General features: G+C 35.5%; 1 protein-coding gene across 2 annotated transcripts in view; it reads left to right on the top strand.

Annotated features, from left to right (window-relative positions):
• Positions 1 to 21,413, top strand: part of RSF1 (remodeling and spacing factor 1) — a 157,564-nt gene that overhangs the window by 88,131 nt on the left and 48,020 nt on the right. For both annotated transcript variants that reach the window (XM_072794759.1, XM_072794758.1), the window contains exon 5: positions 8,510 to 8,664. In XM_072794759.1, the coding sequence (XP_072650860.1) occupies positions 8,510 to 8,664 (155 nt within the window). The remainder of the gene's footprint in view (positions 1 to 8,509; positions 8,665 to 21,413) is intronic.

Genomic DNA, 21,413 nt, shown 5'->3' with positions numbered 1-21,413 from the left:
AGCAGCTTAAGTCATGATCTTGATTGGGGTCATGGGATCGAGCCCTGTATGGGACTCCTCACTCAGCAGGGAGTCTGCTAGAGATTCTCTACCTCTCTCTCTTACCCACTGTCCACCACCCCCCCCCACTCTTGCACTCTCTGTCTCTCTCAAAAAAATAAATCTTTTTGTTTTTAAAGGAATCTTTGTATCTCTAATTTTCTATTTTTTAAATATAATTATTTAGAATTTATTTCATTAATACCAGTACCCACAGTTTATATTAATTTTGAAATTATCAAACTATAGATAAATCTGTAAGTAGGGAGAACTTAGTGAATATATAACCACTGCTTATGAAAAACTCCTTGACTTTTTTGCTCATTTTTTAGTTTTAGCAGGTTTTTATAGTGATTATTTATTAATGTTTTGAAGAGAGAATCTGTGGAAATTTGGAACATTTGGGTCAGGGAAGCTTAACTTTGGTGTCTTAAGAATAAAGGAAATGAATGAATTTATAGGGGAATGTTTCATAAACATCCTTTAATCATACTATAATATGGTTCTCCATGTAGTTAATTTACTAAATGGAAATAAAGTAGTCTTGAAATGAAGTTCACTTACCATCTCTCCCTATAAACATTGAATGAAGTTCTGTTCATGATGTTTTATCACTTCTATTATTTCCTGTATCAACCTTGCATTGTTGTTTAAGAGTTACTCTCTCCTACTTTGTATATGAAGAAAATATGACAGAGAAAAATAATTATGATTACTGATCAGTCATAATGCTTAAAACCATTTCTAATGTACAGTGTTTTAATTAGATCATACCCTAATGGATGATGTGAGAGAAGTGCTTAGGTTTAGAGTTAACTGTGCTTAAATCTGGATTCCTCTGCTTACTGTGTGATGGCAGAATACTTAATTTCCCTGGTATTCTCTTTCCTGCACTTTTATTTTTTTCTTTCCTGCACTTTAAAATGAGGATGATAGTAAAGTTATTGTGAAGAATATGTAAATTTATATTGCTTATCAACATGTATAATTAAGCACTAAGCTGAGCAATTGTGGTTATCCTAAGGAATATAGTACAGCTCTGGGATTTGTAGAGGAGCTTCAGGAACCTGTGGAAATCCCTTTTACTGTAAATAGTAGCTCTTAGTTTTATTTAATATGTGTATTTTCTTGAGAATTGCCATAGTTTTCTACAGATTCTCAGTTTGGTCTGTGCTTCATATACTTGACCTGTTCTGTGACATGACATTTAAGTTTCTTTAAATTGACACAGTAGTACTACTTTTGACAGATGCGGTGAACTGTCTTGTCCCTATAAGTCTCTTATTTTTGTGATTGTTGAATGTGAAAAGCATTGTATTATTCTTGCCTGTTGCCAAAATTATTATCTTAATTGTCATTAAAATGCATTATGTGCATTTTACACTACCAAGTAATGTGTAGGCCATTATCCTACCTGGCCCTGATGACATCCTTCTGGAGTCTAGTATTTAGATTCGGATGCCAGACTCTAAGCAAGTTAAGTAGAATTATGATTTTTTTGTTTAACAGATTCTACTTCGCTATTTTTCCTCATTGGTGAATATTATTTTTTACTAGTGAAATGAAAAATCTCCTCTTGTTTAAAATTATTTCTTTAAAGTAATGCTGATTTTCTTGGGGATTTCTGATGTTGAAAACATGTTTTTGCTTAACTCTCAAAAAAAGATTATGTGACAAAAGTTGTCTTAAGAATTCTGCTTTGTTTTTTTTTTAAGCTGAAAGTCATCCTTCTTAAATAATTGATAAATTTTAAAATGTAACAACTTTGCAACTTAAAAATAAAGTGGAATATTTTTCTAAAAACTGGGATCCATAAAAAAAGAATTTTCTCTATTTGATCTTCTGAAAATGCAATACGTAGATAATACACAGTGTCTAGTCTCAGACCATAAAATAGAATTAATCTAGAAATCAGTTATAGAAAGAGAGTTTTAAAATCCCCACATACTTAGATATTAAGTAATATACTTCTACATAATACATGGGTCAAAGAAGAAATTTCAAGACAAAGTTTTAAATTTTTTGGATTAGATGAAAATACAACTCAAAATATGTGGTTGAAAATTTGCAGTGAAAGCAATACTTAGAAGAAACTTCACATATAAAGCAAAAGCTGGTTCCTTGAGAAGATGTACAATTGATGAGCCACTAGCCAGGCTATGAAAAAAGAGATTGAACACAAATTATTGATATCATAAATGAAAAAAGGGATATCAGTACAAGTACATGGACATACATCAAAAGGATAATAAAGGAATACCATGAACAGCTCTATCTCACAAATTGATAACCTAGATGCAGTGGGGCACTGAAAGGCACTAACCGACTTCACAACTTACCATAAAGCTACAGTAGGTAAGACAGTGTGGTATTGGTGAAAAGAAGAGGCAGATGCAGGGACACCAGAAGCCTAGACAAATATATAGTGTAGCAGAATAGGGAGCCTTGAAATAGACCTGTATAAAGGAACAAAGACAGTACAGTGGAGAAAAGGTAATGATGCTGGAAAAAATGGACATCCATATGCATAACATTGAATCTAGACACAGACCTTACACCCTCAACAAAAAGTTAACTCAACATGAATTACAGACCTCCATATACAATGCAAAACTATAAAACTCCAAGAAGATAACACAGAAGCAAATCTAGATAATACTGGGTTTGGCAATAACTTCTTTGGTACAACACCAAAGGTACAATCTCTGAAAGAAAGAAGTGATAAAAGCTGAACTTCATTATAATTTAAAATTTCTGCTCTGGAAAGGAACTGTCAATATAATGAAAAGTTCAGCCACAGACTGGGAGAAAATACTTTTTTTTTTTTTTTCATGAGAGACACAGAGAGAAAGAGAGACAGAGACACAGGCAGAGGGAGAAGCAGGCTCCATGCAGGGAACCCGATATGGGACTTGATCCCAGGTCTCCAGGATCACACCCTGAGCTGAAGGTGACACTAAACCACTGAGCCACCCAGGCTGCCCTGGGCGAAAATACTTAACCAAAGATGTATTTGATAAAGGCCTATTTCCAAAATATACAAAGAACTCTTAAAACTCAATAATTAAAAACCCATCTGATTTAAGATGCACCTGGGTGGCTGACTTGGTTGAGCATCTGACTCTTGGTTTTGCTCAGGTTGTGATCTCCGGATTATGGAGTTGGAGTTGGAGTTGGGTCCACGGTGGGCTCCCTGTTCAACAGGGAGTCTGTTTTCCCTCTGCCTCTGCCCCTCCTCCTGCTCTCTCTCTCACAAATAAATAAACCTTTTTTTAAGAAAAGGTAAATAACCTGATTTAAAAATGGACCAAAGACCTTACAGACATATTGCCAGTAAAGATATACAGATGGCAAATATATATATTTGTACAGAGATACATATGAAAAGTGGTCCACATCATATGTCATTAACAAAATGTAAATTAAAATGAGATACTACTATACACTTAATAGAATGACCAAAATCCAGAACACTGACAACACCAAATGCTGACAAGGATGTGGAGCAACAAGAACTCTCAGCCACTGCTGGTGGAAATACAAAATGGCATAGCCACTTCTCAGTACAGTTTAATGGTTTTTTACAGAATTAAACACCATGTGATCTAGCAACCATACTCCTTGGTATTTGCTCAAAGGAGTTAAGAGATATGTCCACACAGAAACTTGCACACAAATGTTTATAGCAGCTTTGTTCATACTTGCCAAAACTTTAAAGCAACCAAAATGTCAAAACTGATTGAACACTTAAGATCTTTTCGTTTCAAAGTATGTAAATTATACCTCAATAAAAATATTTAAAAAATTGTAATGGTTTGACAACCATTTTCAAAAAGCTGAATTCTAAACAGTGTGCCGAGTTTACCCAAAATTACAAACTGTCAAAAACCTTTCTAAACCATATGCTGCTAGTATAGCACGGTGATTGAGCAGACGGTCTTGGAAGTCAGGTTATAATTCAATCCTGCCTTTAGTCTGTACTGTGACCTAAAAACTATTAAATTATTATACCTCTCTACGATGTCCTCACTTTCCTCATCTATAAAATGGGGGGTGACAATAGTCTGTATTTTAATCAGGTTATATTGAGATTATATGAACTAGTTCATATAAAGTGCTTGGAGGAGTGCCTAGAACATATTAATCACATCACTCATTACTGTCTTCCTTCAGGTTCCTGGCCCCCGTAAGAAATATTATCACACTCCGTTATCTTCCCTATTTTGTCACTTCATTAATTTAGAATCAGATGAAAAAAAGATGGAAAATTATTGGTGAACCCTGCAATCATATACTATAGATACTTAGAAAGAATTGCTATTCTTAGAGCACACTGTGCTCTACCCTGGAAATGCAAAGACATGATGCAGTTTCTTAAGGAGTTCCAAACTGTGGAAGAGAGATACAGGGAAATTGTCGATGATAATATAGGGTCATAAATATGAACTCTGATGGAGATCCAGTGTGCTATTTAGGGCCCAGTACTTAAATAACCAAGTATGGGTTCATACTGGGCAGAAATGATGCCTATGCTTGGCTTTGTTTTTGTTTGATTTCTTTTGTTTTAGATTTTGTGGTATTGTACTGTCAGCTCAATTGCTTCTTAAAAGGTTTAATCCCAGGGCAGCCCAGGTGGCTCAGTGGTTTAGCGCCACCTTCAGCCCAGGGTGTGATCCTGGAGACCCGAGATCGAGTCCCACGTTGCACTCCCTGCTTGGAGCCTGCTTCTTCCTCTGCCTGTGTCTCTGCCTCTCTCTCTGTGTCTCATGAATAAATAAAATCTTTAAAAAATAAAGATTTAATCCTACCACTAACTCTTAACCCTGAGCAACCCTTAGACTAGGAAAAATCATATTCCACAATATAATAATTAGGATGATATGCTCCATTTCGCCAAAGTCTAAATTAACTTCAAGTACAAATAGTAAAACACAAGAGTTAGGAATCTCTTAAATCAAAATCCGTAATCTGCCTGTTAATCTGAGCTTCTAACATTCTCACCTCAACATATTTGTCCCATCTCAGTTAAAAGCAACCACATCTTTTCATCTGCTTGGATCTAAAACTTGGGGGCGCATTCTTGACATTTCTTTTTCTCTCCCTTCACATCCACTGTATCAGCAAATACAAACAGTTCTCTCTGCAAAATGTATCCAGTGTTCGTTGGTTCCTCATCCCCTTCATAGTTATGTTCTTGTCCAAGCCACCATCATCTTTCTTTTGTTTTAAGATTGATTGATTGATTTCAGGAGAGAGTATGCACGTGTCAGTGGTGGGAGAAGGGAGGGAGAACCTCAGACTCCCTGCTGAGCATGGAGTCCAAGGAGGAGCTCCATATCAGGACCCTGAAATCATGACCTGAACTGAAACCAAGAGTTGGGCACTCAACTGACTCAGCCACCTGGGTGCCCCTCATTTTTATTTTTAATACAGTTCTGTGGTTTTAGTATATTCACGAAGTAGTGCAGCCATCACTGCTATCAAACTAGAACATTCTCCCCACCCCATGAAGAAACCCTGTACTGCATACCCTGCATGTTAGTAGTTTTAATCACCATTCTCCCTTTACTTGGCCAGCGGCAGCTGCCAGTCTACTTTCTGTTTCTATAATTTGCCTATTCCAGACATTTCATAAACACAGAATTATACAATATATGCCCATTGTGTCTGGCTTCTTTCGAGAGCATAATCATTTCAAGGTTTTTATTTATATAGTTGGAATCTGTATTTTGTTCTTTTTTATGGCTAAATAGTATTGGCCTGTATGGATATACCATATTTGTTTATTCATTCTATACTTGTCTTCCAAGAGTAGTTGGGGCTAGCCATGAGGAACACATTCTAGACTAAGAGAGCAGAAGTGCAAACACCTGACATCCTGAGAGCATGGTAATTTGGAGGGATGTATCTAATAAACCTGAGTGAAGAAATGTTTTAGAGCAAACAAAGCCAGCAATGGAGAGAAGGAGAGCAGAACACAGAATTGTTGTTAGTGTCCAAAGTCTTTTCTAAGAGTTCCTGTAGATAGTGGTAAGAATTTGGGGCGTAATTTGAATATGTTTATAAAAATCCCCTCTGACTAGTTCAAATATAGGATTTTTAAAAAATTATTTTGCATACTAAATCTTGTTTTATCAAAATAGGAGAACTCCAAAGATGAGCAGTTTTCTGTTTTCATATAATTATGACTATATGAAGCTTGCATGTTAACCCAGTTGTTAGGTTAAAAGCTTTTTAGGGAGTTCTGCTAAATTCCTTTGTTTCTTACTTCAGTAATTGATGTGGATTTTGTAACAGTATTGGTTCTCTTTTAATGTTTGGAAACTTTTTAAAATAGATACAGTGAACAACTTAAATATATTCAGTTCCCAGCATGACTTCCAAAAAACCAAGAAGGTTGAGGCAGTTTTTACATATGGAATTCTCAGTATACTAAGAGAAGTAATAACATTAATTGGATAGAACCTTGGGTTAGAAGGCGTAATGAAGTTGATGTAATGTAGGAAATAGGAACTTTGCCAAAAATAATTTTTTTTCTCTCTCTCGGGTTTGTTTTTAAGATTTTATTTATTTATTTGAGAGAGACAGAGAGGGAGAGAACATGAGCAGAGAGAGGGAGAAGCAGACTCCCTGCTGGGCAGGGAGCCCCATGCAAGGCTTGATCCCACTACCCTGAGATCATGACCCTCGCAGAAGGCAGATGCCCAACCAACTGAGCCACCCAGGCACCCCTGTCTCTAGGTTTTAATATTATTTTTTGTGAAGTGGAGGCAGTACCAGAGAGGATTCTGAAAGACCATCTAATCTTAATCTGATCTCTATTATTAGATAATTAAAATTCTAAAACTTCACCTTATTTATAATATGTGTAACCTATGAATTCATTCCCATACTCAATATTAAAATGTGATAAACCTGTGTGTTCACTCCTATACGTAGTGACAAAATGGTTGTCATTTCTGAAAGGTGTCCATCAGTGGGAATTTTAATACTTTCCTTAGGAGGCCTTTTTTTTTTTTTTTTAAGATTTTATTTATTTATGCATGAGAGACGTAGAAAGAGGCAGAGACACAGGCAGAGGGAGAAGCAGGCTCCATGCAGACCCGGGATGGACATGGGACTCGATCCCGGGTCTCCAGGATCCCACCCTGGGCTGAAGGCGGCGCTAAACCCCTAAGCCACCGGGGCTGCCCCCACTGAGCTACTGGGGCTGCCCAGGAGGCCATTTTAATAACATTTGAGTGAATCCTCTCTTTTATAGATAAGCTGAAGACTAGTGAAGATATATGACTTGTCCAGGGGCACAGAGTCATCTAGGTTTGGAACAGGATTCTATTCATTCATTAAATACTTCTTCAAGTCTACTTCATAATTCATAAGGTAGTGTCCCTGCTCTCACCATGGTTAGCTGGGAGAGAAGTGGAAGGGGACAGGATAGAGGACATGTGTGGAATAACAGATAAGAACAGAAGTAATTTCATCTGAATAGGAACTACATAGGATTAGAGGTGCATGCACAGTGTTTTGACAACACAGATGGGAAGATCATGGTGTTGCAAAACTCAGTGGCAGATCCAGAACTGACTTCCAACTCTTAGTCCAGGGTTTCATTTTTTTTCTCTTCACTGTTACACATTGCTTATCTGAGAAGGAGAAATATCCAAGTGAGCTTTCTTGTTTGTAAGTGGCATTCAAATCAACCATCTAACACAGCTCTGGTCTAGGTAGTAAAAATAGAGAATTGATAGGTTAAATATTCCTTATTTGGGATTTTCTTGTATTTTTTATTCAAATTGAATTCCCTTCCTGTAGTTGTAAACTGTAATTGATGGAACAACATACAGTTTCCTAAATTCCTAAGTTTTTGAACTGTGTTATAAGAGCTGACTGCTATAATTACTCAGACCTGGATCATAATTTTATAACAGCATCAAATATTTTTTTTGTAGGTAGAAGAGTTCTTATTTACAAATGAATCAAGAATGTGAATCATTTTGTTTAAAAAAATGCTTCAAGGAAATTTTACATTGATTTTATACTCTTTTAAGAGCATAGAACTTTTAAAAATTATCCAACTTTTGAGCAGCCCGGGTGGCTCAGCGGTTTAGTGCCGCCTTCAGCCCAGAGCCTAATCCTGGAGATCAGGGATCGAGTCCCACGTCAGGCTCCCTGCGTGGAGCCTGCTTCTCCCTCTGCCTGTGTCTCTGCCTCCGTCTCTCTCTCTCTCTCTCTCTCTCTCTCTCTCTCTGTCTCTCATGAATAAATAAATACAATCTTTAAAAAAAAATTTTTTTTAATATGCTTTCATTCCTAATACTTAAATTCAAGGTAATTGAGATGTACCAGTGTTTTGGATGTTTTTTAATTATGTTTTTCTATTTTAATTTTAATCTCTTCATAGGTATTATTTTGAAATCTCTTTAGAGCAGAATTAAGATTTTTATGCTGTTTTGTTTTTTCCCTTATTTAGAAATCGAAACGAGTTGGCTGAGACTCTTGCCCTCCTGAAAGCACAGATTGATCCTGTGCTACTGAAAAACTCTAGCCAACAGGACAACTCTTCCCGGGAAAGTCCCAGCTTAGAGGATGAGGAGACTAAAAAGGAGGAAGAAGCACCTAAACAAGGTTTTTTTTGTGTGTTTTGTTTTGCTTTGTTTTGTAATTTCTTCTCTTCCACTCCTATTTCCAGCTATATTAATTAGAATTCTCTCAATTTGAAAAATTGGAAGTCTTCCTGTAGAGGAAGGTTGATTTTTCTTTTCTTTAATGAAAAATAAGAACCAAAAAGCCATTGAGTACTTTCTTCTCAAAATATATTGAATATTTTAAAAACTTAAATAAAAAATGTTCATATCATCATAGCATATTTTTTACTAATTTAGGAATGCAAAGAAATTTCACTAAATTCACTCTTATTATTGTAGTAAAATATGCATAACATAAAAATTATTTTTTTAACCATTTTTAAGTATATAATTCTGAGGCATTAAGTACATTCACATTGTGACCATCTATCACCACTGCCATCTCCAGAGTCGTCTTCCCCATCTGAAACTCTATCCATTAAATACTCACTCCCCATTTGCTCCCCAACCCCCAAGCCCCTGGCATCCACCATTCTACTTTCTATCCCTGTGAATTTGCCTAACTCTAGGAATCTTCTATCTAAGAATTCATAGGATATTTATTCATTTTTGACTGGCTAATTTCACTGAGCGTAATGACAGGCTGAATAATATTCCATTGTCTGTGTATATCACATTTTGTTTTATTCATCTGTCAGTGGACAGTTGGCTTTCTTCCACCTTTTGGCTTTTGTGAATAATGCTGCTAGGAACATGGGTGTACAAATATCTTCTGGTCACTGCTTTCACTTCTTTTGGGTATATACCTCGAAGTGGTATTGCTGGGCCCTGCTGTGGTAGCTTGAGAATCTGCCATACCATATTTTACAGCTGCTGTGCCATTTTACCTTCCCTCTAGTCATGTTACTTTGCAGTTCACCAAATGTGTGTGTTCACTTAATCATCATATTAGTACCTTGAGGGAACTACTACTGTTAATTATTTCCATTTTATATATGAGGGAAATAGGAAAGTTTATAAACTTGCCCTAAGTCCTATAGATAATAAAGTGTCAGAGTCTAGCGATGACCCCTAGTCCTTGTATCACCCATGGTCTTCAGCTAGAGTGGTCTAGGGCCGTACTTCTCAAATTTTAATATGCATGCAATTTACCTGGTGATCTTTTTACAATGCAGACACTGATTGAGTTGGTCTTGTGTGAGGCTGCTGATATGCCATTTTAATTAACAAGGACCTAGGTGATGCTGATGTGGCTGGTCAGAGAACCACACTTTGAATAGCAAGGTTATAGAAGCAGTTTCCTTCTAACCTTGTATTGGCTTAAATACAGCAAAATTTTTCAGACAGCTGTTTCTGGAAATATTCCTCAATGAATGCTGATATTTTAACATTCAGCACAGTTAAAGAGAGTCTGTGGGGGAGGACATCTTTTTAAAAAGTAGTGTAAGAGGAGGAGCAAGACATTTAACCCTCTTTGGTTTTCTCCTTTCTCTTTGAAATAGTGTCTCTTCTGTTTCTCTTACTCTAACAGCAAAATGTTTCTTATTCATTCAGGAAAAATTTATTGTACATCTACTCTGTGCTAAACACCATTTTAGACTTGAGACTTCAGTAAGCAGACTAAAATCCTTGTTTTGTGAATAAAATAGCTGACACATACCATTGACCATGCATCAAGTACTGTTCTCAGTGCTTTACATGTGCTAAGTCCTATAATCTTCACAACCACTCTGTTAGTTATGACATTAGTATTTCGTTTTTGTTTTCATTTTTTCAGACGAGAGAAGCAAGACAAGGAAAGGTTTGAGTGACTTTTCCAGGGTCACACAGCCTGTTATTGGCACACCCGATATTCACCTGGGCAGTCTTTGGTCTGCCCAGGTCAGAGTTCTTGTGCTTTAGATGCTGCAGTAACACATACTGTGGAAGTAGACCATTTTATTCAGCCCCTAAAGCCCCATCTCTTACTCCATCCTCTCAGGTGTAGTTATTGGTTCTGTTCCAAACAAGACCAAGTCATTTTTATTACTTTCAGATGTAAACAAACATTGCCCTTGGGCAGGGAGGGGAGGGAAAGCAGGGATATTTGGAAATCAGACATCAGGAGGGAAAAAATAAACAAGAACTGGAGAAAGAATAAAACATCTACACCTCTTCTTGCAACCAAAATAATTTTTTCTTTGTTAGTTGAGTTGGCCATGCTTTGTATCCAACCTTAGCAAAATTATTTTTTGTATAAGTGCCAAGAAGAAATGTATTACATATAAACATAGGCAAAGAAGAGATTCAAAGATGGCATCATAGGTCTTAAAATATTCACCAACTAAATAATTAGATTTTTTTAAGTTTCAGATATAATTGAAATTGAAGTCTGAATTTCTTAAACTGTCATTCAGAATCTCACAGTGTGGCCTCAAACTATATTTCTAGGGTTATCTCCTACTAGTTTTTTACATGATCACTGGTTCCAGATAATCTAGATGCCTTTATTATCTCCTTCTGTCTTGACCATTCCTTCTGTGTACTTATCATGCTTTTATCTCCTTGAGATACTGTTCGTCTACTCTGGAAATTCTAGTTATTCAGGGCCATCTTGAATCTCATAATCTTAATCCTTTTTCTAAGTTCCGCTAGCACTTAATTAGTACTACTTTTTTCCTCACTTATATTAGGGTCAGTCATACTACCAAGCTTGAAGCTCTCAAATATTTGTTGACTTCTTATTCTCAGACTGTGATAGATGATAGATTTCAAAGCCAGTGTTAAGTATAACTTAAGCCCTTCTCTGTTTAAGACCCAGGATATCTTGTCAGGTGGTATACTACCTAGAAGTTTAATAAATATTTTCACTCCATGTTAGATATTGTATATTCTAATTTAGAAGAGACTAGGAAACTAAAAAACAGACCTTGTATGGGGAAAAATAAAGTTGGGGAAATCCTAATCTTTAGTTTTTTTTTAGTTTTTTTTTCTGCTAATTGGAAAAAGACTTTCCTTTTGTTAGCTTTTGCATCATACACTTCTGCCTATATGTAGAATGGGTAAAGAATATCACTTGAGAATTTTTAATAGGGAATAGAAATTATAGATTGGCAGTTTTAAACTGATTTGGCCTGAAAATATGTTTATTTTGGTTTGTACAGTGCTGCTTTGTTTTTTGTTTCGTTTTTTTGTTTTGTTTTGTTTTGTTTTTAATTATAGATGAAAGTCAGCATTTTAAGGTATACAATTCGGTGGTTTTTAATATATTCATAATGTTGTGCAGCCATCACTACCATCTATTGATAGAACATTTCCATCACCCCATAAAGAAACCCTGTAACAATTAAGCAGTCATTAGCTGCTTTTACCTGTACCTAACCCATGGAATCCACTGATCTACTTTCTATCTCTGAGTGTGCCTGTCTTAAACATTTCGTATAAATGGAATCATATGACACAAGCCTTTTGTGTCTGGCTTCTTTCACTTGGAAGGTTTCTTTTTTTCACTTTTACCTTCAAGGTTTACCCTTGTTGTAACATGTTTCATACAGCACTTCATTCCTTAATATAGCACTTCATTCCTTATTATGACTGAATAATATTTCCTTGGATAGATATAACACATTTTGTTAATTCATTCATTAGTTGATGGACATATGAGTTGTTTCCACTTTTTGGCTGTTATGAATAATGCCACTGTGGACATTCATGTACAGATTTTTGTGGAAACATGTTTTCACACATGTGTGGGTTTTGTTTACTTTGAATTTACTGTTAACCTTTAAAATTGGAAATTAGAAGAGCTGGTAACAATGAAGCATTATTTTTGTCTATCAACAATGGGCTGTAACTGAGGAAGGTTTGACTATCCTTAGAATCTGCATTCTCCAGTTTATGTTAATCCTCTCTCACGTCCCCACATATTGGGCTTTCAGTCTCAGTTGCTTAGCTTAGTACTTAAATTTTGTTTTTCTTACGATATAAAGTAAAAAAATTATTATATTCATGGGTCTTTCAAATATTGAAAAAACAAGAGAAAGAATGAGAGAGGCAGTGAAGAATATATCTACAGTTATAATAGGTAAAGTAAGCTACAGATGATTCTCTTGTAGCCATTACTAACACAATATCTGATATAAAACTTAAATTCACCATGGCAAAATAATATAACTTAATGTAGATCTTAGTTTGCCCTGTCTGCCATAACAAAATATATCAGGCTTGGTGGCTTAAACAATGGAAATTTATTTTCTCACAGTTTTGGAGGCTAGAAGTCCCAAGTTGGGATGCCAACAGGCTCAGTTTCTGGTGAAGGCTTCCTTCCTGGCTTAGAATTAGCTGCCTTCTCTTTGTCCCACATGGCCTCTTCTGTTTGTGTGTATGATGAGAGAGTGTTCTGTTGTTTTTCCTTTTCTTAAAAGGGCATTAGCCCTATTGGATTAGGGCTCCACCTTTTTGATATCATTTAACAATAATTACTTTACTAAGAACCCTATCTCCAAATACAGTCACAATGGGGATTGAGGCTTTGACAGGAAATTAGGGGGGACATAATTCAGTCCATACATGTAATATTATGAACCAGTCCTATGGTAATATGAGTAATGGAAAAGATACCTAGCAGAACAAGGGGAGAACTGAAATTTTGAGATTTGTTTCTTAATGCTAAGATTAGCATTTATATATTTTATTTTATTTATATATATTTTTTAATTCCAGTGTATTTAAACATACAATGTTATATTAGTTTCAGGTGTACAATATAGTGATTCAGCAATTCCGTATATTATTCAGTGGTTGATGAGCAGTTACAGATTTTTTTTTTAAGATTTTATTTATTCATTCATGAGAGACACAGAAAGAGAAAGAGGCAGAGACACAGGCTAAGGGAGAAGCAGGCTCCATGCAGGGAGCCTGATGTGGGACTCAATCCCAGTACTCCAGGATCATGCCCTGAGCTGAAAGGCAGACGCGTTAACCGCTGAGCCACCCAGTCGTCCCAGCTATAGATTTTTAAGAAAAAATAGTACTTGTGCATCAAAACCTTTTTTTTTTTAATGTTGAATTTGGGATCCATTAAAAAATGTGTCCAACTAGACTGAGCATTTATATACATAAGTGTAATTGCAAATACTCTTGCTCATTGTGAATAGATTACTAGGAGCAAACGGGACAAGAAGTCAAGTCATTTGTTATATTTTCTATTCTAGCTGATGAAAGCACAGATAATAATATTACCTATAGTGACTAATTTGTAGTATCGATTAATCTTTTTAAATGATGAGAGCTAATTTGGATATGGTTCCTATTTAATGAACCCAACTTTAAGAGATGGCTTTTTTGTATATTGAAAGGAAATTCTTAAATAAAATGTAGGGGTACTGGGCTGGCTTAGTAGTTGGAGCACATGATATTTGATCTGGGGGCTGTGGCTTCAAGCCCCATTTTGGTGTAGCAATTACTTAAAAATAAAATCTTTAAAAAATGTAGACAGGTCATATTTAGAAAAAGTTACTTAGATATGATCATTCTTTGGCTATTATGATCATAATACCTGACACAAAGCTTAAATTTGAGATAATGACATTTTGTAAAGACATATCATTTTTAAAGACAAAAAAACGGAAGTCATTAACTTTGTGTTTCTTTGTATAAAAAAGTTAAAAGTGAAATCTGTCACAGTCATGGTAATTAACCTTTTGAACTGGATAAACTCTTAAAGCCTGAATCATAGGTGAATCAATTTTTTTGCCTAATGAATGAACTACATAATACAGTATTTTTCTGTGCTATGAGACTTGATGATCTGCAGTGCCCACCAGGAGTGGTCTTCGGTTCAGCTAAGTATTCAGACTCACAAGACTACTACAGATCATACTTGGCATCAGTCTACTAAAATGGTTGTAAGACAGAGCTTGTCAGCAGGAGTAGGAGCTGGCCTACAGATGTAGGCTTTGCCGCAGTTTGTGTAGCAGTTTATATGGCCATCCAGGAACTATCTCCTCCTAGGTGACAACTTCAGGAGCCAAGTATATGGGGCTCACGTTGAGTAGATGTAGGAACCGTTTTGTCTTAAAAGCCTGATATTTCATAGAAGCCAGTATGTCTTAGGTGTATAGGCATATGTTCTGTGGTCCTTGCTGTACTCAGGAGAGGCCCAAGTATGGTATCCCCATTATGTATTTATATATTTTTCTGCCTACCTGCATTTTATCAATTAGAGGTTATCAATAACATGTGCACTGTTGTCTAGTGATGATCTGGCTGACATTTCAGTTCTTTTTAGCAAGAGAGCAGAGCTTAACCAATAGTCAGGTTCTCAGGAAGAGGAGAAAACCTGTTCTTAGCCTGTGGCCCATAGATGGCTTAAGCCATGATCTGTTGCTAGGAAGCCTTTTGGGGGAAGGGGGCTTGTGATTTTTTAATACCATTTGGATTTTTTAAAAATCTATATCTTAACACATATTTTCTCAAAGGCTCAGGTGAGCAATACAATTGAAACACTGAGTATTGTAATCTTATTAGTTGATTGTAATACTTATTAGTATTGTAATCTTATTAGTTGATTCACTCATTTTTCATGAACTTGATTCAATAGGAAATGTAGATACGAAATTATCTGGCCCACTTTCTTAACACTGTAGTTAGTATCCAGAAATGGATATGATGGCCTGAATTCTGAAATAGGTTCTCTGACTTCAGATTTAAGGAGAAAAATTGATATTGTTCAGTTTGCCTAAACTGAAGTATCTAAAGTATTAGATACTAGTAAATTTGGGTTTATCCTGTAGCTCTTTATTCTACTCTATCAATATAATATATATCAATATTATAGTACTAAAAACTAAATAATGATGGTGTTCAATTATAATAAAAATTATGTGAAAATCCTGAGAGTAGATTCCCTGTATACAAAATTCTGGAAAAAAAAAAAAAGACTTTGGGATCCCTGGGTGGCACAGCGGTTTAGCGCCTGCCTTTGGCCCAGGGCGCGATCCTGGAGACCCGGGATCGAATCCCATGTCAGGCTCCTGGTGCATGGAGCCTGCTTCTCTCTCTGCCTATGTCTCTGCCTCTCTCTCTCTCTCTGACTATCATAAATAAATTTTAAAAAAAATTAAAAATTCTGTCAGTGTTTGCTAATACTTTGCGCTCACCAGCAGCTATTGGCATGAAATATATATTAGTAAACTCTCTATTAAATGACTCAAAGCTAAATTCTGTATTACATGTAACAGTGCTAAGTAAGTACTAGATCCAACACTGTCATAATGACTAGCCCCTGCTCCTGGAAAAAAATGATCCAGTTTCTGATTCCAGATCAAAGGAAAATGAATTAAGAAATGAAATAATAAAACTTTAGTGGGTTTTTAAATTTTAAAACATAATCACCAGCATTATACATATTTATATTGCGTTCAGTAAAAACAGAATTTACTTAATATTTCAAACTTTTGTTTTTCTTACCTGTCAGCCCTTTCTACTCATTTATGTTTTCTTGCCTGGTCCCTGTGGGCCAGTTTGTAACCCCTTCTTAGAAGGGGTGTATACTCATTGTTAACAGCTTCAAAGAAATGATTTGATATGATATGGATGTTTAATTTAGAAACTTATGGATGGATTTTAAAATGTCCTTGTACAGGGCAGAAAATAATCCATTTTTATATTACCACATTAAATATATTTTTAAATATTTTATTTATTTATTCATGAGAGACACAGAAAGAGAGAGAAAGAGAGGCAGAAACACAGGCAGAGGGAGGAGCAGGCCCCATGCAGGGAGCCCAATGTGGGACTTGATCCCAGGTCTCCAGGATCACGCCCTGGGCCGAAGGCGGCGCTAAACCACTGAGCCACTCAGGCTGCCCTACTACATTAAATACTGTTTCATTACAGAAAAGTATAGAGAGAGCAGATAAAATACAGATGTTATTGTCACCTTGTTAAGATATCTTACATAGTTTCCTTTATGAAAATAAAAGAAAATGTACTGTTTTTATCGTCACCATCATTCTTTCTTTATGTTAAGCCTGCCTTGAATAGTCAGCAAAAAGGACAAATTACACTGAAGTTTGCATTTCTTTTATTTTTATGCCAGGAACAATAGGACAGACCATGTTACTTCCTTTTTTTTTTTTTTTTTTTTTTGACCATGTTACTTTTTATGTGAACGATTTGTGCTTATTGGAGAGGGAAGGAAGGAAGGAGAAAAGCAAAAGAAATCTCATGATTAGATTAACTGTTGAAATCTCATGGTAGATTAACGTTCTGATTAAGTTTTTGTGATTTGAATTAGCGAAAAAATTGAGGTTATCAGTCACAATTTTTGGAAAGTAGCAGTATGGTTTTTAAGTCTATAAATTCCTTCATTAAAGGAACATATTAATGGTAGAAATGAAAAACTATAGACAATAGCTGAAACTAAGGTTGTAAAGGAGCTCTCAGGTACTGTGGGTCTTAGGAATTCTCAAACTTCTGCAGCCAAACCTCCCTTCCAGAATAAACTCCACACTGAGCTTTGTCCAAACTGCTAAGAATAGGATCCAAATTAAGTAGGACAGGGACAATATAGGCATGCAAAAAAGAAGCTTCAAATAAAAGTATGAAAGAGAAATAGAGTTCATTCATCTCATTAAGTAAATCACTTAAATTTGAATATCTCACAAAAATAACAGATGGGGAGCTCTAGAGCTATGAAATTAGAAAAACTATCTATTTGATATTAAAAAGACAACTAAAAAGCATCAAAATAGATCCCATAGGATTATAAGAACAAAAAAAAGTGAGAAGCAGAAAAATATCACCGTAGAGAATGAAAACTTATCCTAAAGACATTCCCACAAACTGTGGAAATTCTAACTTCATAGGTGGAACTGAGAAGAGTCAAGATTTTTCACAAATAGAGAAGAAATGTCAGAGTGAACAAACTCAAGAATTAGTGCTTATACAAAATAGCAAATGGAAAGCTGTATCTTTTTTTGATCAAAAAGAAATGAAAAGAGAGATAAAGATTTGATAGAAGGAGATAAGGATTTGAAGATGCAAAAGAAAATCCAACAAGGGTCCACAAAAAAAAAAAAGCAAAGGAATAGACAAAAATACTAGAATCTATGCTTAATAAAACCTCCTTCAACAAAGTTGTCAGACTGCATACTGAAAAGACATTATATACCTTGGAAAATCAACCCAGAACAACCAACTTCAAGACGTACTCCAATAAAATTTAAAGGATTTTAAGGGATTTAAAGAAGAAAAGCTTCAGTTATCCAGACAAAAAGACCACATGACTTATAGCAGAAAGAGAATTGGACTGCGATCACTGTATTTGAAAGCAGTGCTTTTATGATAGAAGAAAATGCCCTAATGTATGTAAGGCAACAAAAACGTGACCCAGGGATTTTATGTCCAACCAAACTGGCTTTCAAATAGAGACTGCAGATAAACTGACCAAAATCTAAGGTCTGTTTTTAGAAGTCTTCAAGTGAATGAACTTCAGATAGCTAAATGAATAACATAGTATCAGTGGTGGGTGCTATCAAAATACATGTAAATGTGTTCATTTTTTTGGCTTAATATTCATATATATGTTTCCTACCTCTATTTATGAGAGGAATCTAAGAACAATGATACCCCAATAGCAATGTGCACACTTAGTCTCTAGATTATTTCAAAATACCATTCTCCAATAAAAGGAACCAGTGCTCCTTAGATTGGTTCTGGCGAGAATCAATTTTGGGAGAATACAAGATGAGCCTGGGGCATCATAGAATGCCGGAAACTGAGGATGTGCTCAAAAAAGAATTTGAGTATATCAGTAGTACACAGGTGCCAGCAAGAAGCAGAAACTGGGGCGCCTGGGTGGCTCAGATGGTTAAGCGTCTGCTTTTGGCTCGGGTCATGATCTCAGGTTCTGAGATCAAGCCCCCACATTGGGCTCCCTGCTCAGTGGGGAATCTGCTTCTCCCTGTCCCTCTGCGTCTCCCCTGCTTGTGCTCTCTCTCTCTCAAGTGAATAAATTAAAAATCTTTTTTAAAAAAAGCAGAAACTGTTTTAGCTACAAATTTATATGATAGATTTTTAAACCATGGATTTAAATAAATGTCCATGAATTCTACTTACATAAGTATATACTTACATAAATAAGTAAATAGAGGTGAAGGGACAGCTTTCCCTGCAGACAAATATTGGTTAATTATGTAAAGGAATGAGGGAAATACAGAATCACCATTAAGGCAACACTAAAGTAATCATTGTTGCAGACAAGATCTCTGACAGATACTAAAAGTGGGTTACAGTTTACGGAGAAACAGAATAATAGCATAATTTCAAAGTAGCTCCCGAAGATAGTTACCTGTTACAAAGAGAAAAATCATGACTTCACAGTGTAATAACCAGCCAATAGCACCTTAACTAAATGATCAAGGCATTGACATCCTGATTCTCTGATGTAATCCACAAGCATCTCTTTTGTGGGATTTTTGTCAGAAATATACAGTCTGTAATCTTGAGAAAACATTTAAAAGCTGAAACTAAGAGATTTCTACAAAGTAACTCTGTCAGAGTCAGAAGAAACAAGGGAAGAATGAACAACAGTCACGGATTGGAGGAGACAAAGACAAACACAAGAACAAAATGAGACCTGGATTCTTAAATGGAAAGGACATTGGGGGAAAACTGGCAAAATTTAAATAAAATCTGTTGTATTAATAGTATTTTACTAGTGTTAATTTCCTGATTTTATGAGTATATAAGTTGTTAACTTTAGGAAAAACAGTGAAGGTATACTTGAACTATTTTTGTAACATGTCTGTATGTCTAAAACTATTGCAAAATAAGATTTTAAAAAGACTATTAGGTGAGCATTAAATTTGTAGTTACATGTAACTAAATCTAAATGTCAGATATGAGAAATAATGTGTAGTCTTTAATGGCTATGTGTTTTGAAAATGGAACTATATATAATAAAGACAATAGATGAAGAAAGAATGGGAAAAGTACACACAAACACTTAATTTTTTATTAAGTCACTTTGATGATGTTGATACTGTTTTTCTGAGAGTGTTTTGCATAAACATGAGAAAAAATAATAACTAATATTTTAATTATATCATCTGTATTGTCTTTTAAAACCAAAGTTCTCAGTGGCGGGGGGAGGGGAGAAATAAGGTGTAAGATAGAAGAGATTAAGAAAATACTGAAATAGCATTATGAATTGAGTTATTTTTATTAAAAAAATATATGCGTGTATTTTCTAGTTCTGTCGAAAAGACAGAAACAGTGGTCAACCCCGTAGTAGTGATCAGCCTTAACTCCTAGATTGTGTTTGTAAAAACCAGTTTCCCACTAACTCAGAGGCATAATGGGAAAGAGCCAAGAAATATTTTGTCATTCCAGATAGTGTGAATGTTATCAAATCATGTAAAAAAAAACTCAAGACCCAGGGCACCTGGGTGCCTGGGTGGCTCAGTTGGTTAAACATCTGACTCTTTTTTTTTTTTTTTTTGCATCTGACTCTTGATCTCAGGTCAGGTCTTGATTTTAGGGTCATGAGTTCAAGCCTCGTGTTGACTCTTTAAAAAATAAATAAATAAAAGACTGAAGAACTAACTTAAAAAGATTGTAATTAAATATGTCTTAGATCCAAGATCTCCTTATGATACTAAAAGAAAAATGGATTGCCTTCAGAAAATGCCAGTGGTGATCAAATTATTATTTTGAAATTGTTAAATAAATGAAAAGAATCAAATATTTATCCTTCTTTTTCTGTATGAACTGTACCACTGTGTAACAAAATAGTGAATTTGTAAAGTTTATAGAATTTATTCCAACAAGTCCCTGATGAAGGAATGATAGAATGGAAATACCGTTTTGCAATTCCCGATAAAGGCTTTAGATAGTGAGCATTAATATCTGTTAACATCACAAAAAGAGAGAAATACTCAGACATTAATGCCTTTTGATAAAGAATGCACCATCACTGAAGTAGTTTTGCCACAAAAATTGAACTTGAATCTGATGAAGTCTATAGATCAAAGTGATGATTTGAGGGACAAAAAGGACATAGGAGCCTGAGAGTGCAGTCAGCAAGATCCAGAAATTAAAGGACAAATGATTCAGTGACTTGAACAGGTAGATTGCAAGAAAAGTAAAGGATGGAGAGGACAACAGGAGATTAAAGGGATAGAAAAAAATGATACACAGGTAAAACTAAAATAAGGATGTGATTAACATAAAAGTCAGGTTAATGATAATTCTTGGTATGGAGAGAGAATTCTTGGGAAGAGGCATGTGTAGGGTTTATAGAATAGCTGGCAAGGTTCTGTTTCCTACTTGCCTTTTTTTAAATAAAGATTTTATTTATTTATTTATTTATTTATTTATTTATTTATTTATTTATTTATTTGAGAGAAAACCAGTTGAGGGGAAGGGCAAAGGGAGAACCAGACTCCCCTCTGAGCAGGAAGCCTGACAAGGGCCTCAATCTCAAGACCCTGAGATTATGACCTGAGCCAAAGGCAGACACCCAACCAACGGAGCCACTGAGGTGCACCACCTACTTGCCTTCTAATAATTTATTAATCTGTTACTTGTTTTATGTGACTTAATTGGTTTATATACTTAAATCATAAAAAAATCCGATATCATGTAATTTTTTTATAAAGATTTTATTTATTTATTCATGAGAGACATAGGGAGAGAGGTAGAGACATAGGCAGAGGGAGAAGCAGGCTCCATGCAGGGAGCCTGATGTGAGACTCGATCCCAGGACCCCGGGATAATAACCTGAGCTGAAACCAGACTCAACCA

The sequence above is a fragment of the Canis lupus genome, chromosome 23, assembly GCF_048164855.1.
Source record: "Canis lupus baileyi chromosome 23, mCanLup2.hap1, whole genome shotgun sequence".
In the NCBI taxonomy this organism is placed as follows: Eukaryota; Metazoa; Chordata; class Mammalia; order Carnivora; family Canidae; genus Canis; species Canis lupus.
Note: the sequence above shows the minus strand (reverse complement) of the source record. Positions and strands in the feature narration are given on the sequence as shown.